The following is a 17,813-nucleotide window of genomic DNA, read 5'->3' as shown; positions in this document are numbered from 1 at the left end:
AGCTGCTGCAGAAATAGGGGGGCGTCAGTCGCCCTGCCAGTGGCTGCCCACTTCCCAGGGGGGTTGTAACCCGAGACGCCACCAACCCACAAGTCCCACAAGTTCCCAAAACCCACCTCCATCCACTCCAGCTTCTGTACCAGGAGTTCAGAAAAATTAAATTTGGTCACCCTGACTCCTGCCTACACTGTAAAAAATGTTGATAGAAATTACAGTAAAAAACTGTCAAATGACATCAGAAATAGGCCGTAAAATTAAAAATTGTATATCACCGTAGTAGACACTTTTAATTACCGTAAAGCTAAGAATAGCACAAAACTTTTACTTTTACTGTCATAAATTAGGAAACACACCGTTTCATGTATAATGAATGGAGAAATACCAAAATGTCAAAATGATACCATTACTCTTAAAATAAAAAGATTATTCAGTCTATATTATTATTATTATTATTATTATTATTATTATTATTATTAGTCTAAATTACAGATAGACAGATACAGATTTTTTTTTTTTACAGTAGAAAACCCATTCACTGTATTTTTTACGGGGATATTCTGGCAACCACAGCTGCCGGTATTTTACCGTAAATTAAACAGATTAATTTTTACAGTGTATTCTGTCGTTCTTAGAAAGATGAAATAAATGCCAAGTTTTAGAATTATAAAATGTTAGTGAACGATTAATTCCACACTTTAATTCCACACGGCAAAGACTCCCCTTGGTTGTTTATGTCTTAAATAAACTGAAAATCACACACTGATAATCTCATAAAATATCCTTTTTTATGGTGTCTTCAAATCATACATAATATCATTATATATACTTTAGTCGCATGGTGCGATTTCATGCAAAGTCAATTGAAAGACACTAATGAAAGACCAAATTTCAGACCAAACAACAGGAATGATGCAAATCCCCAAAAGTTGTGTGACACTGCTGCAAAACTGTACCAGCATTTGATTCTCCCGCCTATCATAGCCCTGATAAATCCAGACTCCATTCAGAAATCAAACAATTTAAAAGTTGTTTCCTTGCCATCTTGCAAACAGACCTCACAGAGCATGGGTTAACACTTTTTACAAATTGGCATCATACTGCCCTCATTTTGGCATCCTTTTGATCCATTTATTGCAATTTGATTACAGCAAAATCTGTTTATTTTGGGTTCATACCTATGTAATAATGGCAGTCATCCAGACACATTTCTTTGAAAAGGTGTTGAAATTCACCCAGACCAATGGCGTTTGTTTTTTTGACATATCTGGGGCTTTCACAACAGGGAAAAAGCAGCAAAAGTGGTTATTTAGGCCATGGTTGTTGACCAAAAAATAAAAGGTGTTGGTATCTACACCTGTACGTCAAACGCAAGTAAACACAAAGGGTCTGGAAGTCAAAGTTGTGCAAGTAACACAAGGTGAAAATACGCTTGGTGTGAACATACCATTAGAGTTTTTACATTGTATTTTTGTTAAGGGGTTCACTTGATTTCCGAAGAAAACTTTTACAATGCCATCCATATGATATCCTCTGAAATGTGACAAGTGACAAGCCACAATCGCTGTTTTAAACTAGTTGTTTATGCTCTAAATCATGGGTCTCAAACTCGCGGCCCGTGGGCATATTGCGTCCCTCGTGACGATATTTTGTGGCCCCCACCTTGATATGAAAGTTTAATGTGAGTTTTATATGAATGGCACTTTACCGTGTTGTGTGTGGAAGGTACCTTTAATTACTTTTTTTGGTAATTTTGTGTCTTTTTTTGGTAATTTTGTGTATTTTTTTGGTCATTTTGTGTCTTTTTTGGTCATTTTGTGTCTTTTTTGGCCATTTTGTGTCTTTTTTAAGTAATTTAGTTTTTTTCTGTCATTTTGTGTCTTTTTTTAGTCTTTTTGTGTCTTTTTTGGTCATTTTGATACTGCCTCTAGCAGCCCCCAGGTAATTTGAGTTTGAGCCCCCTGCTCTAAAACATAGGTTTAGAGCCCAAAACCACTATCCTCAGGTTAGAAAAAAAGACCAGGTTTAGGTTAAAAAACACTACTTCCAGACATACCTTCCAGAAAGGGTACACAAACTCCAGTCTACTGGTTAAAAGTCTGAAAATCAGGAAAAAAAAAATGAACCGTTCATGACGGAGCCTAAGTTTTTATTAAGTGCTCTATAAATGTTATAAATACGACCACTTGAAATAACAAACAGTCTTGCTGAACCCTCTCCATGGTGATGAGATTCATGATTATTGCTGTTAATCTGAGAAACCAGGATGTACTCAGTTGAGTCAGGACTTGGCAGCCATTGTCGTGCTGCATCCACTTTTATATATGGGATTCTTTTATGGCTTCACAAAGACCCATTTCATTTTTATGAACATCCCCAGAGAACCGTTGCGGTAATTGCTGTGTTGCAAGAAGGTCAGTGGGAATCGCCAGGATTGCAAGTTTGATCCTAATTGAATGGGCGGCCGTGTTCTCAGCACTCAGCAGAAAAACCTCCTCGGCCAGTTTATTCATTTCTCTAATTGCAGCCTTCGCTCTTACAGTAGGACGTGAGAATCTGAATGTTCAGAGGACGCCGGTGCAGGACCGCAGTGTCTGTTGTGCTTGGTTTGAAAGATGCAACAATCAAGTTGCACGAAACCAGAAAGAGAATGTTAATACACATTTGAGTTGGCAAACCCAGGTAACCACACACTGATGCCAAACAAATAACACTGACATGACAGAATGGGCTATTTTTACACGCTGTAGTCCAGCGGACACTAATCACTCATCAGGCATCAATTGGAGAATCCGGTCTTGCTTATTCGTCCGGGTGTTAAACGAATGTTTCATCCTCAGGTGTTGATGTACGAATGCTTCTGGGGCTCGGCTAAATCATCCTGTCGCCATTTTTAACAGCCCATAGTCCGGCGACCTTGGAAATGCAGTTGAGAGGACTGAACGAAAGATAGGTGTCTTAAAAGGGTCTGCAGGATTAGGCAGCTTAGAGGTGTGTGCATTTCATACTGATGCACACGCTCAATGGGAACGTGAGGAGAGGCGTCCTTAGCTTTCTTTTACAGAAGGCATTTGCTGCACTTAAGCAGTGGCGTTGTGAAGTGTGTGTAGAGGTATTTGTCAAGCTGTTTGTGTTGGTGTTGGGTGTAATTTTGCGGTATATGGGCCTGCATGGGCATCTGTGTTTTCTCGTTAAATTCTTTCACATTTGTATGGGTATTTTGCAGTTTTTATGTGGTATGTTAAGAGTGTGTGTTTGCAGTGCACCTTGTGTTTGTCGGCTTGCCTTTGCTCCACTAATAGCCCTGTGGTGTAGTGGCAGCTGTCGACCCGGAGGTCAAAGCAGTCAGAAGGCCACCGTTTGGGCCACTGAGCAGCCACAGAGAGACTGCACTGCCATGAAGAAATCTGCTTTTTACACATGACATGTGTATGAATTTGGCATTAGCAAACTGGTAATTGGGAAGCACTGGCGTTATCATGTTATTTGCAAAATTTCTAAAACTGTAGGGCACATTTATTTCAATTGAAAGCAAGAAACTTAATGTTTGGAGAGACTTTGGTCTCTCCAAACATTAAGTTTGGAGAGAAAAAGATATGGTTTATTTGTTTGTGGACTTTGAAATCCTAGACTGTATAAAAGAAGTGGCGTCACCCATTGGTTTGTGGATGACTGTTTATGAGCCTCAAGTTTGGCATTTTGACTTCATTACCTTGTTTTTTGACCAGAAGTGACCATATTGTGATGATGGTGAGCAAGATATCAGCTAGTGCTACTGCTAGTGCTAGCTTGCATGGTTTGTTAGCAAGGTTGTAATTTGGAATTTTAGTTGCCTTAAAATTTCTTGTTGGTTAGCAGGGTGAAAAAAATAGTACTAATAGTCCCTTTTTGTACAACCAAACACTGAACAAGACATTTATAAGGGACCAAAATGTTTATTTCATGAAAAGCTCAAAGTTGTGATTGCCACCCCAGGGGAGTGACTTGTTAATCAAAGGGTACCCAGCATTACCTCTATTTTACTGTAATTTGGACCATAATTTACAAAATAAAAATCATGCTGTGATAAAAAAATACTTGAATCTAGCGAATAAAACTGTAAAAACAATCGGGAAAATGTTTACTGAGGCAATAAATGGTATGAAAACTAGGTATTTTTTCTCATAGACTTCAAAGCGACTATACTTTTTTTTATCAGCCAGTGGAGTTGCCCCCCTGCTGGCCATTATAAAGAATGCAGGTTTAAGGTACTATCACAGTTTTTAGTTGAAACTAACACTGTATGCTGATGACTCTGCACAATTCAGCATCTTTAGTTATTCAAGTGGATGTTTCTATTTTGACCAAAAGTCATTAAAAGTACTCAGCACAGCAGCAAATGGCCACTTAAACATGTTCTAGGAGTATAATGATAATCTGAGTTCTGAAAAATGAGAATAACCACTAAACATAGTGTCTTGCCACAGGAGAATAAAGTGTGTGTGTTCCAGTGTGTGTGCAGTGTACAGTAAGGCAGCGGGCCCAGTGACAGCACATGCTGTCTTCCTTGTTTACCGCCCTCCTCCCATATTTGGCTGGGGCTGAGCCCTGAAACATGTCTGGAATAGCTGGATAGAGACAGACAGAGATAGAGAGACAGGCAGAGAGAGGCAGAGAGAGGCAGAGAAGACCAGACTTTTGCAAAGATTTGGCAAAAGTTTAAAGCAAGTGAAGGTGTTTTCATTTTGTATGTTGCTAAAGTTTGAATAAAGGAGAAAGGAAGTCATGAAGTCGAGGAGAAACGGACAGCAGCTAAACAACTTTGGTTGGTGAGTAAGGCCTTGATTTTCTTGATTTTCTTTCCAATTTAGAAACCTCTGTTAATGTGTAATTGCAGTTAATTTAAATATTATCAAATTATGCTAAAAATAAAATAGCAGAATTTGTTAATCTTGCAAGCAAATGGTTTCTTGGCAAAATGATGCTGGTTTTGCCTTCTAAAACGTCATCTCCTCACTCTTTCGCCCGTACAAAATCACAAGAATACAACTTTTTGTTCACTTGGTCGCCAGTCATGAGAGTCTGTTTGTCTGTTTTTCGCGTTTCCATGTCAACACTGTTGCATCCTGTGTGTTTGGCACCTATATGGTATAAAATGAGTCATGGAGCGAGCAATTTGTGTGTGGAACATTTTATGAGAGGGCTGCAATTTGGGTATACCAAAACTATTAGGGACCTTGGTTGGTAACTTCATGTGAGCTCAAGAGAACTCGCAATGGGATTCAATGCTTCTGGGGTAGTTTGGTATTCAGTATTTGAAAAGCATTTTGTTTGTTTATATATATTTGCTATATTCATGTTTTATTTCTTTGAATGCTACAAAGCAAGTTTCCAAAGTGAAGGGAAGTGAACTTTAAAAATATTAGATATCCTTGAAGAAAGTCTGTTCATACAAATGGCCAAATAACAACTAACTTAAATGTCCAATTTTGTAAAAAGAGAAATTAAGATTTCCATGTCTTTTTTTCTTATAAAGCAGGCAAAAATGCTATAAAAATACTGTGAAAGTATGACAAAGTATTCCACAAATTTATGATATCAAAGCTGTACTACATATAGGTATAACATGCTGCTACAGTGCAGTTACAGGCATTCCCCGGCTGCAATGATGATGCAGATGCAGAAACACTGACCAATCAGAGCAGACTAGGCTATTTTTTGGGGATTAAGCTTAAAGATACAGGCGCTAAATCAGTTACAGACAGAGGGTGAATACAGATATATATTCAGACAGACAGTATGAGAAAAAACAATATTTTTGCATTAAGTCATGTAAACAGAACCCCACAACAAATGCTTTTGTGTTTGTTTGAAAATGAGCATAATATTTCCACTTTAAATGCAAACTTCTGGGTGTTTGCAAGCCTATATGGTGAATGGTGACCCCATTGACTTCAGTTCATCAAAATGTTTAACTTTTTTTGGATTCTCCGTTCACTCTGAAGACGTGCAAGAAAAACAACGCTTTCTTAAAAAATCCAAGGTTATGTGGGGCAAGTAATTGTAGAACAGATTCAATTTTTGGTTAACGAAAGTTGATGTCAACTGACAAAATGATATGATATGCTATACGTTTTAGTTAAATAACCAACATTGTAGCTGATTTTAAGTTTGCAACTTCAAAAAGATAAAAAAGTTTCCCAACTTTAACACATGCATACATAAAACATGTATTATCCTGTTTACACTTGGTATCAAACCAAGCACAGCAGGGTTTAAGTAAGGTTCTACACACTAAAACTGGCCTGCAAGAATAGTGAGCAGTCAGGGATTTCAACAGCACCCTGTGTGTGTCTTGCATGAGCCCATAATGCTTCTAGTTAGACCTCTTGCTGACAGCACTGTGAGCAAAAGCAGCAGGTTCAAATCCCAGCCCTGGAAACCCTGCTGAGCCACTCCTCATCTTTTAATGCCTCCTTTCTCCTACTGTCTGTCTGGATGTCTCCATATGGCTTTCTCTCTCTCTGTCTGTCTGTCTTTCTGTCTCTTTGCCTTTCTATTTGCATGTTATTGATTTCAGTTAACTTAGCTTTATTTGTACTTTGAGTGTCTCTCAAATCCCATCTGAAAAACACAAAATAAGTACGCCTGAGGTTGAAATACAGCTGCCTGACACTCATGTTTTTTAGTTTAAAATGCACGTTTGGGCATTATTCATTAGAAATTCACTTCACTTCAGTACAGTGCTTACTGTAGCTAAAGTTTTCTGTCTCCAAGAGGTAACTGTGGCCCCTTAAAGCTCTCTCAGAGACAGAGATGACAGACCAACATCGAGGTAGACAGCAGGCAGATGCACTTTTATGACAGCTACTGATCCTCATGAGTGAAAGACAGATGGATGGACAGATGCACAGAAAACCAAGCCGCCAGTCAGGAGACAGCCAGACGTACAGAGGCAGACATGCAGACCTGACTTGATCCTGTTGGTCCCCTCTTTATGACATACTGGCAGTATAATTTTGTCCTTGTTCATATGCAAAGAAACTTAGATGACCCCATTTGAGAGGAGAGGATGGGAGCAGGTTGAAGTTTTCTGTCTTCTTCCTTGCCTTTATTGGTGCACTGCTATTTTTTTTGCACAGATGCATTTAAACCTTAGGTGTGTTTTATATTTATATGTGTCTGCGTTTTTGGGAAAATGGGTTAGGTGCTTTTTATGAGGTCACCAGGTCCCATTTTAGAGTGTAATTCTTTAAGTTTCCTCCTGGAAACTTCCAAGCAGCTAAGAAGAGAGTCCAGAGGAACAATCCACCCAAAAACCCTGTAATTTATTCATATATTTTCCTCTGAAAAGGAATGCACAGGAATTTGTGTTTTTTTCCTATTAAAGATGACGGATTACTTGGTTTTACACTTTTTAAATGGTAAAATGTAGTTAGGTTGCGAGACCAAAACAACTTTTTTAGGGTTAGAACAAAAGGAAAAAAACAAATTCCGTACATATTTTCAAACAGGACACAAACACTGGTCTCCTGGTAGAAAGCTTAGGTTTGTTTAATACATACATGAAATTTTAATGCATTACTTTTCGTAAGAATTCATAATACCATGTTTCCAAGAATGAAGAGGTTACTAAACTATACAAATTATGTGTTATTAATGTTAATTTTACTATAAACGGAAGTGGTCCAAGAACAGAGCCCTGAGGAAATCCCTTCACAGATCCCTAAGAAAATTAAAATGACTTATTTTGTCTTTTAGACTTCAGTCTCAGGTGTTATTGCTGGTGCATTGCTACATTTCTTGCGCATTACAACCACCAAGGTTTCACTCATGTTCAAAGTTCAATACGGTTACTTACGGAGCCTTTTTTTTATTGTATTTTGCACGTTTTCTGAAAACAACATTAGCAATACTAATGGTCAAATACTCTACTTTTGTACAGTAATTGGAACTTAATTTAGCAAGTAAAGATGGCTCATTGAGGTTTACCAACTGGTGATCCCATTATGCACCTGCATCTCCTCACAAAGAGAAAAGAGTAGACATGAATCAGATAGATAGATAAATAGTTGGATAAGAGAGTGCAGCTGGTTGTCAGTCAGATATACAGACAAGCAGACGGATAGTTTTTTATGACAGTCACTCAGATGACAGACAGGCGGATGGATGACATCACCCTGAAAGCAATCATGGAGACAGACACTGATACAGTCACGTCACGTTACCTCAACTGTGACAGATGGACACTGGATGATAGATGGAGCGAGAGGCAGACATGGCAAATATAAAACCGCGACAGTTTCCCTTGTGCCAGTCACTGATACGCCAACCATGACACCTTTTTCACTGATGGACTGTCACATCATCCATTGATGGGGTGTAGCCCTGCTGCGAAAAAACTCTATATAAACCATGTAAAATACAGTTAAAAGTCCACTTTTTGCTTATATTTATGTAAATATCTTGGGAGATCTTAGTTAAAGGCAGACCGTGACACTCCAATAAAGATTATTGCCACAAAATCAGTAAAAAAGAAGGTTTTAAGACCAAACGCAAGGTCTTAACAAGGATATTTTTGCAGTGTCTCGCCATGTCTCACACACAGGTCTTTAAGACAAGTCAGTCAGTTGTCAGTCAAACCCAGTCACCCACTGCTGGCATGCAGACTGGCCGTCGTTACGGCGATATGAAAGCTTTGAAGGTGAATGTCACATCCTGCTGAGAGATACCCGATGGCTCGCTGACAACACCATGTGTGTGTAGATGTTTGTGCATGAACATGCCTGCCACTGCTTGTCAGTGTTTATATTTGTACATGTAAGAGTCGGGAACTGAATGAAACCGGCATTTTAGATTTTTAAAACACTATTCTACAACCAGACAAATTAAATTTAGCTATTTAGTCTTTTCTATTCGTTTTTTCTAAAACCACAGATGGTTAAATCCCTTTTCTTGCAGTTTAAAAATAAGAAAGTTGTGTTTGTTTGTTAGCTAGATGTCTAGCCAGAAATTAAAATGTCAATTAAATTTCAATAACAACATTCGGTAATTGGGATGGGTAGTATTGCTCTTTCATAAAAATAAATAAATAAAACGTAGTATACTAGTGACCAGCTGCAAGAAAAACATTTAAACGCTTGTTAAATCCAATAGTTTAGTTTGAGTTTAGTATTGTTTAGTATTGTTTCAGTGGGTCTTTAATGCACGTTGGTTTGCAGTTTTCATCTTTCTCATTCTGGTCCTCTTTAACAGGGCACTTCACTTTTTCCAACCTCCCACTTTCACACATACACACCCAGTTTCCTACAAACCCATAGAACTCTAAAGAGGCCTTTGTAGCAGAGGTCAACCTCACACTCTAAATAGCTCTCACTGTAGATGTCTGTATGCGTGTGCATGCATATATGCATTTAAAAACATACGTGAAATCATACACCATGTCCAATAAAACTATGATTGCAGACCTCTTTCTTTAGTAGGTGTGACACGACCATGGGACAGTTTAATTATGTTAACGTTATATGTGCTCCTATATTTATGTGTCTGCATTTTGGAAAAATAGGTTTGGTGTGTTTTATAAGGTCATCATGTCCCATATAAGAGTGTCAAGCCCATCTTTAAGTTTCCACCACCCCTGGAAATTTCTAAAGCGGCCGATAAGAGAATTCAAAGGAAGAATCAGCCCAAAGAAATCCTCAATAAGGGAGGAAGAGAAGCTGTGCTTCCAGCTACTCTCAACATTCCTTAATGTGGGAAAACCATGTTTAATCACATATTAATCATTACAGAGTATTATTACATACTTGAAAACATGTATAGAGGGGGATTTAAATATATTAAGAAAACAGAAGTAGTCCTAGAACAGAGCCATGTGGAATGCCTTCACAGATCCTTAGAAAATCAGCTTATTTTTGTTGTTTGGACTCAAATATTTAGATATTAAAACCAACTAAATGTGATATATGACAGAGGCATATATCAGTATGATGAGTTAAATTAAATTGAAACATATCATCATATCATCGTGATAAAGTAAATTTTGTTGGTTAAACCTCGAATGTAAGAAGCAAAACAACAGTTAACCCTGCCATTCATGTTTGTTGGGGTTTTTTTAACGTGAGAGTAATAACTGTCCTACTGTAAGTGCTAAACTCTATACACCAAGAGAAATCAAAACCAGAGACCAGTCCTATGTCTGCATGAAACACATTCCGTTACTGTGTCTGGCACCAGCCATGGTCTCATCGCTTTATAGGTTCATTGACAAATGTGCACCCTCAATCGCCCTGGGCCTGATGATCTCAAATGTACTAACTATGTCTGTAATCTACATCCCAGCTGGTCCATTCGATACAGCAATAACAGCGGTTGTAGCACATTGTCTATTTATAATAAACCATTGGCCACAGATGTTTAAATGGCTTTTTAATGGCCTCCAAGGCTGCGATGTGGCAATGAGACACTCAAGCAAACACTTAAGAGAATACAGCCAAGAGGCAGGTGCTGGGTGTGTGTGTGTGTGTGTGTGTGTGTGTGTGTGGGCTGTATCAATGCCTCTGGCTCTCAGCACCTGTCACACAAGAGAATATAGAGAAAGGACAGGTGTGTGAATTATCATTTTAACAAATAATTTTGAAGTCCAAAAAGTTTTTATTCTCAGTACTCCGTACAAATGCTTCCTGGACCTAATTTGGATTTCATTGGGTATGTAAATGAGTCGTGGTAAACGTGGCTTTGTTCTTTGAAGCAGAGAGAATGGCATGTTACACTCATTTACCCGCAGTAGGAAACAAGTTGTTAGCTATTTGTGTTAGCCAAGCCTAAGTGACTCAACCGATCTAATTTGGGATCTGCTGCAGCTATTTCTTGACACCAGAAGAAAGGTATTTGTTCTATTCAGATGGAGACCTGTTTGTTTGTGCCAGCAACTGATTTAAAAGCAGGCTGGGAGTCTGTTATTAAGCTCTCTGACACTGAAGCTACTGTACAGTACAGTAGGTGATGCAGGGTCATTAGAGATTTTTGGCATATTGTCATCCTTGGATCATACAGTACCTGGATAACAGTGTTCATTTCAATTCAAAAGCAAATTAAGATCCACTCAGTAGCTTTTATTGACCTTTTGATCATTTCACACAATCCTCATCAGCAGATGGCGTTTGCTTCCCTTGCATTGATGCTGGATTCGTTCATCCATCATTTGGCGATACATTCAAAATTTTCAAAATAGTTTCTACTGATGGTGTAACAAACCATCTGGCAGTGTCAGATCAGGAGTTCCATGTTGTCATAGAACTGCAGATGTTCTAATTTCCATTTTTTGGGGGGCATTTTAAGAGGCCATGTTGGCTCAAGAGTTTGAACTTCCTTATCTGGGGATGACCATCTGACATGATCGGCTACAGAACAACTACTGAGTGGACTTTACAGTGACTTTGTTTTTGAATGAACTTTCAATCTCAAGATTTTCTTGGTTATACCATGGTCTGAAATGTCATTTCAAATATCTGCATATTAATGCAGAATCTGTAGGCAATGGGACAAGATGAAACATTCTGGTTTCTGTTTGTAGTCTTTTGTAGTTCAAGTAGTATTGACGAATCACACTTTAAAATGTATTGACCTGAGATTAACTGAAATAAAATGCTGGCTCCCTGGAAGGTTACATTTTTGCAGTCAAGCTGTCCATCTCTTGGTCATCTGAGCTGAAGAATAAACTCTTTCAACTCTAGTCTCGTGGGGTAAATGAGAGAGTGTGGGGCAAATGTAGAGGTTGTGACCTTGGAAGTCTTGTTTAGTAAGTTCTTGTCATACCTGACGAGCTTCCGTTCGTGACTAAGTCCAGAGGAGTACACCAAAGTTACACCCCCGTCGGGAGGAGAGAAAATAGAAAGGAGGGTGTTTTAGGAGGTGAGACTCGCTCCGGAAACTTTCATACTCGACCTGTGAGTCAGTCATGACTACATTTCTGTCTCTACTTTATCCTGTTGGCAAACATTTATCATACGTTTGAAAATTGTCAGCAATATCACTTTCTGTTCTAAAAGAGAGCTAATTGTTTGCACCTGATTGATTTTAGAAGGATTTTTTTCGTGTAAAAACATTTTCTTTTGGATTTTGTTGAGTTGGCTTTGGAAGATCAGCTGTAATTGGTGCCTCTGGGTTTGTTATTTTGGTGATTCAGTGAAAACTTTATAGGCAACATCCCCAACAACAGCCAACAAATTGAGACACTAAATCAAAAATAAATCCAAATGTTTCCTGGTAATACGATTATAATTATGATACCGCAGCAACATTTTGGGACTCTTTCCCCAAAACTGTTACTTTGTGCAATTTCTCAGTTTGTCTGTGTCTTTCTTTCCTCTATGAGCCTCGGGATGAGGTTAACCAAAAGCTGGAAAAAGTGTCACCCGGCAAACTTGAGTAGTTTTTGCCACTGAGCACTAAAAGATCATCTTTTATGAAGTAGAACAAAGGCATTCCCTATTCTGTTAAAGGTCAGGGTGTGAGCGAGAGAGAGTCAAAGACAGACGGAGCTCTGCTGGGGGAAATGTAAACCACGGTCAGCTGAAAAGCCTTGAAATACTGTGGATTATTTACATTCAAGTCCTAAAAGCTTCTTCTGTAAAAGCATTGTAAAGGGAAGGGGAAAGACGGTGACCCTGAGTGAGGGGATCCCCTCTGACGACATCCCCAGGCAAGGGTGCTGCGGTCCCAGGCAAACAGATGGCGTGGGAGTTGTAGTTTATTTGAAACGATGTCACTTCACAGGCAGCTGGGAGGTGGTGGTGCTGGTGGTGGCCGTGGTAGCGGAGTCCCACCCCCGCTGCCGGGAACAGTCACAGATCAACCCAGAGTGCCAGCTCACCCCTTTCCGCAGCTTCTATGGTACAGCCCCGCCTTGCTCCAGTCAAGCACATGTTGGGTGATGAGAGGACATGAATCAGAGAGGACAGGCAGAGTGAGAGAAGAAGCCCAGAGACAGAAAGTTTAGCCACTGTGAGGAAACTAAAGGACTGGTTAGGACTGTACAGACTGATATGTGGCCTTTTAAACGCAATCTAATTGGCTGAAGAAGTGGAAGTATATCATCCTTTCTTGAGGGTTGACTGAAAGTACAGGTAAGAGGGACGGTTCCTCTTGAATTGATACTGTGATATAATGATTTCACTTTAGTTTGAATCATTTAAAAAGTCTCTTTATGTAAAACTGTTTTAAAAAATCAGATATCCAGGATTGATTTTATTTTTGTTGGCAAGAAAGAAGCTTTTTTATTAGGTCTTTAAAGTAACTAAACTTTTTGTCAAAATGTTGTCTATAAGGCCTTGGACTTAAGTCAAATTCCACTCAAATAAAACCCAACTCCTTGCCATTTACTCTCATTATGTTAATCCCAGTGTCATCGTTAAAAACAACCACAGGAACAAAGTGTGTTTACAACTTCCTCGCCTGCCCTCTCCTTCTCGTTGCTACTGTGCCCGTGAGTTGTTGTTGACATGGGTTTTGAAATAGCTGCGGTCCGAGTGATTCACCATCTGTCCCCGGGGGTCGCTCAATTTGGACTATCCCACATACGAGCCGGCCGCGGTCATGTATATGTCGGGTATCGCTTTGCAAATGTATATTGGATACGGGAGCCAGTATTGGTGTATTACTTTCTTCTTGTAAGCATAAGTGTTAGCTGCTGCACGTGTGATTGTTGCATTTCGTGGAAGCAAGTATAGTGTTTTACAGTCTGAAATAGTGCCCGAGCCTATAATTGAAGTACACATTGTGTGTGAATTACAGTACTGTACCTGACCTCTGTTTATGTGTTCATGGGCCACAATGAATTGTGCTATGTTTTCCATTTTCTCCCCATGGATGCACTTTCCAAAAGGGAAAATAACTTGTCAAATTAATTTCTACACACTTCTGACACAAAAACAGATGGTGTTTTCTTTCCCCCCTGTGCTTAATGTTTTTAATTGCTGTTGCCGGGAATGGATTAAAAGTTGTGTGCTTTTTTTCCTGTGGATTTCAAAGGTGGCCAAAAGTTTGGTGTGCCTCATTTTCTACAAAAACAAATCATGAAAATATGCACATTCCATACATATTTCAATAACATGAAATATGTGAAAGAATTTAGTGGCTATTTTGATTGCGCAACATGTGGGCAATCGGTGTGACATTGCCAGCATGATTCAGCAGCAAGCAATCATCTTGAAGACAGCTCATCCTCTCCAAGTCCAGCACTGGGCTATCAAACTGGCACTGCAGCTCTTCTCTTTGGCTCACACAGACCAGCTGTTCCAGTGTGTTGGCTGCCCCCCGTTCTTGTTAGACCATGTGGGCCTGCACTGACGCAACGTGACAGGAGCTTTAGCCCAGTAAATTGTCTATAAATAGAGCTGGAGGGGCTGTGTTGCTGGTTGCAGGGCTACATGCTGAACTTCAGGGTCAGAATATATGGGTGCAGAGGGGGGTCACTGTGCTTCTGGTGTGTGATCTTGTCCTGTGCATATGTGACTTGATGACTGGAGCCAGTGAATGTTGTTTTTATGTTTGGAACTGCATGAAAACATGAAACATTAAATGTCTCTTTATGTGACTTTCAGATGTTGTTCACACCCAAGGTCCACTTGATGGAAGCCTATATGCCCGGGTCCGCAAGAAAGACTCCCTTGAGGGAGTTGTCACCATCAACGGTCTCCCAGTCCATGAAAACCCCTTGACCAATGCAGCGAACCCGTTACAACACCCCAGTCATCCCCTCCAAACCGTCGACCAGAACCTTCCAGTGACAGGCCACGCCTCCCTCCCTGCCGTCGACCACACCCTCTCCGTGAGCAGCGACTCAGGCAACTCTACCGCGTCCATCAAGACTGATCGTACCGATGAGCACAGCCAGTCCGTGCAGGGTGCTGTGAACCACAACAACCCAACAGCGACCCACCCGCCGCTCAGCCCACAGGAGAAAAGAGAGCTTGACCAGCTTCTTAGTGGCCTCGAGGCGCCGACTCACCAACGACAAGCCTACCTATCCACGTCCACCAGTCCAGGAGGAGGTATCCGACATTTGGTACCAGCGCAGGTGCACGTTAACGGGGGTCACACCAGGCTAGTTGGCGCCCCTTCAACAGACGAGCGTGAGACAGATATTCTTGACGACGAGCTGCCCAATAGCCAAGAAGGCAACAGTGTGGACAGCTTGGGCACGCTCTCATCCCTAGAGGGCCAGGCAACACCAGCTGACCTCTACTACCAATCACAAACACCCAGCAGCAGGCAGAACGACGGACCCTATCTTGAGAGAGTTGTTCTTGGGGAAAAGTTGAGCGAGATGCCCGTGCATGGAGTACGAACGCCCACGGCGACGCAAGAGAGGTCTGTGGACTCTGCATCGCCACAGGGGGGATACAACAACTACCAGAATGGAGAAGGGATGTACCGTTCACAGTCCTTTGGGAATCCACCAGGTAGCAGCCCTGAGACGAACCCAAAACTGATGCCGAGGGCCCCAGAGAGAAGCACCAGTAGCCGGGAGGCTGTTCAAAGAGGTCTCAACAACTGGCACCAGCATAGCCTCCCAGATGATCCGTTTGGCCCTCCTCTGCAGTCAACCCATAGTTTACCCCACTTCCCCACCTCGGCCTCGCAGCGGGACATTGAGCAGTCCATTGAGGCGCTCAACATGCTCATGCTCGACCTGGACCCAATCAACTCCCACATGTCCAAGTCCCACAGTGCGCCTCCTGGGGAGAACAACCTCAGTTCATCCCAGGCACCCTTCTCACAGACCCTTGCAAGACCTTCATACCAAGCAGACTCCGCCATCCATGGTTACAACAACAATGGGTCCTCCAACAACTCCTTTCATCAGCCCATGCGGTCAACTGGAAGAGTCTCAGCGTTGCCCAACCAGAGCCCCGTGATGGAGTCCCCGGCCTATTCTCCCCAAAGGTCCAATGCTCCTTATCAACACCAAAACACCACCCCAACACACACCCCAGAGCCCTACCTCCAGACACGGCAGGCAGCCCACCACTACCCAACAGATCCCTCCCCTAATTTCAACCAGCAGGTGCCAGTGAAACCTGTGAACTCGTACCCAGGAGGTGGGGTTTCTCCTTCCCCGGACCTGCAGGGCTCTTCTCCTTATCCAGGCTACAGTGCCTCTTCCTCTCCTCTCCCAGCCCTCACCCCCCAGCCCAAGGATATGTCTTCTACATCCTTGCCCAGAGAACAAGATGCAGAAGAGGAGCAACTTAACTTGGAGGGCCTGGTGGCTCACCGCATTGCTGGTAAGGCTTTGTCTTAGTGCTCCTCATTCACCAATGTTTTCCTGCATGCATTTCCTTCAATTTGTTCTGTGAAAAAGGGCCTTGTAAAAGTCTATGTCAGATTCATGAAGGTGTTCTTAGACTGCAGAATTGTTTGTATGTGTGCCCTAATAAGATGAATCCCATTGTCTTCCTCAGTGTGTTCCAGTTGATCCTAATTAGCATGCTCGCTAATCCCCATATAAAGGGCTTGAGACTTCAGGGCCGTATGCCCACACAGAATTAAAAAAGAAAAGTTTGAAGAATTAAGCCGTGAATTCAATGCAAATTGCCATGTAACACTAATGTATCTTTAACAACAACAGATCCTTTTGGTTAGTTACATATCGAAAACCGGTTTAAGATCGGGTTAATTTTCCTGCTGTTATAAAATTATGAAGAAGAAAAACAATGAAGGGGAATTAAAATACTGAGAGTAAACTTTGAAATGAAGCTGTAATCTGCTGTTATTGTTGTGTAAATAGGCTAAATGTATGGTCCTTGAAAATTTACATAAGCAACGTGTGCATCCTGGGTTTGTCAATGGACAGTTTTAAGAGTTTTTTTGTGAAAGTTTCAACTCTAGCAGGCATCTTAAGTCTCAAGGAGCATGCATTACAGGAGCAGTGCAGCTTTGAGTAGTTTCTGTTACAGATTCATCATGGGGTGCCGGTCCAGAGGACTGACCTGTAGTCATAAAATTAGCTCTGCAGCTGAAAGAAAGCAGAGCTGGTGAGAGTGGAGACGGTATGGGAGTAAGAATAGCCAAGCGTTCAGAGGCTCCAGCTTCCATACATTGTCTGCATCCATATTTACCTTTATGTGAAACATAAAGTGGATAATGTTGATGCTCCCTGGCACCTCCCAGTGGAAAAAAGTTGTAAAATCACCCTTTTTTATGCATTATAATCATCAACCCAATAGTTGCAATCATTCCAGCTATATGATTTAATTGGATTATCTTTTCATTTCATTTTCTCCTTTTCTGTTCAATCCATCTCTTTGCTGTGTGGACAACCCTTCCCACCATTTGCTTCCTCCACTGCACCTCTCTCACCTTCCTCCTCCACCTTTCTCCTCCACTTCCTGCCCTCCATCCACCACCCTGACCTCCCTCCCCGGGAACAGAGTACAACGCTCGTATCCGGGGCATCAGTGAAAGCATGACATCGCAACAGTCTGACCGCCATCGCTCCTTTTCCTTCTCTGGTTTGTCCACTTTCCCTCGCTTTTATTTTCTGACTTTGTTCCAGTTTTTTCATTTGCATTTTTAGAATCTTTCTCTGCTTCCTAACCATTTTTTGTTAGATTATTTTAAGATCTCTTATGATTCATTTTAGTTCCTGTTTCTGCTCTATTTTTCCTTTTCCACTGCTTTCCCTATTGCTTTGCCTCCCCTTTATTCCCATGGATGGATTACTGAATGGGCCCACTGGGCAGTGTGCAGGGGCCCCCTGGCTTTCACCTGCAATATGTCACGTAAAGAGACGTGCATGACCCCAAATGCATGCAAAATGACCACAAAAAGAT

At 41.1% G+C, this 17,813-nt stretch overlaps 1 protein-coding gene across 6 annotated transcripts in view; it reads left to right on the top strand.

Moving 5' to 3' along the window:
* The window catches only part of tns1a (tensin 1a), a 163,374-nt gene that overhangs the window by 119,175 nt on the left and 26,386 nt on the right, over positions 1-17,813 (top strand). For all 6 annotated transcript variants that reach the window (XM_059327620.1, XM_059327624.1, XM_059327622.1 and 3 more), the window contains exon 18: positions 14,580-16,265. In XM_059327620.1, coding sequence (XP_059183603.1) covers positions 14,580-16,265 — 1,686 coding nt within the window. The remainder of the gene's footprint in view (positions 1-14,579; positions 16,266-17,813) is intronic.

The sequence above is a fragment of the Centropristis striata genome, chromosome 24 (genome assembly GCF_030273125.1).
Source record: "Centropristis striata isolate RG_2023a ecotype Rhode Island chromosome 24, C.striata_1.0, whole genome shotgun sequence".
Lineage (NCBI taxonomy): Eukaryota > Metazoa > Chordata > Actinopteri > Perciformes > Serranidae > Centropristis > Centropristis striata.
This window is presented reverse-complemented; position numbering and strand designations above follow the sequence as displayed.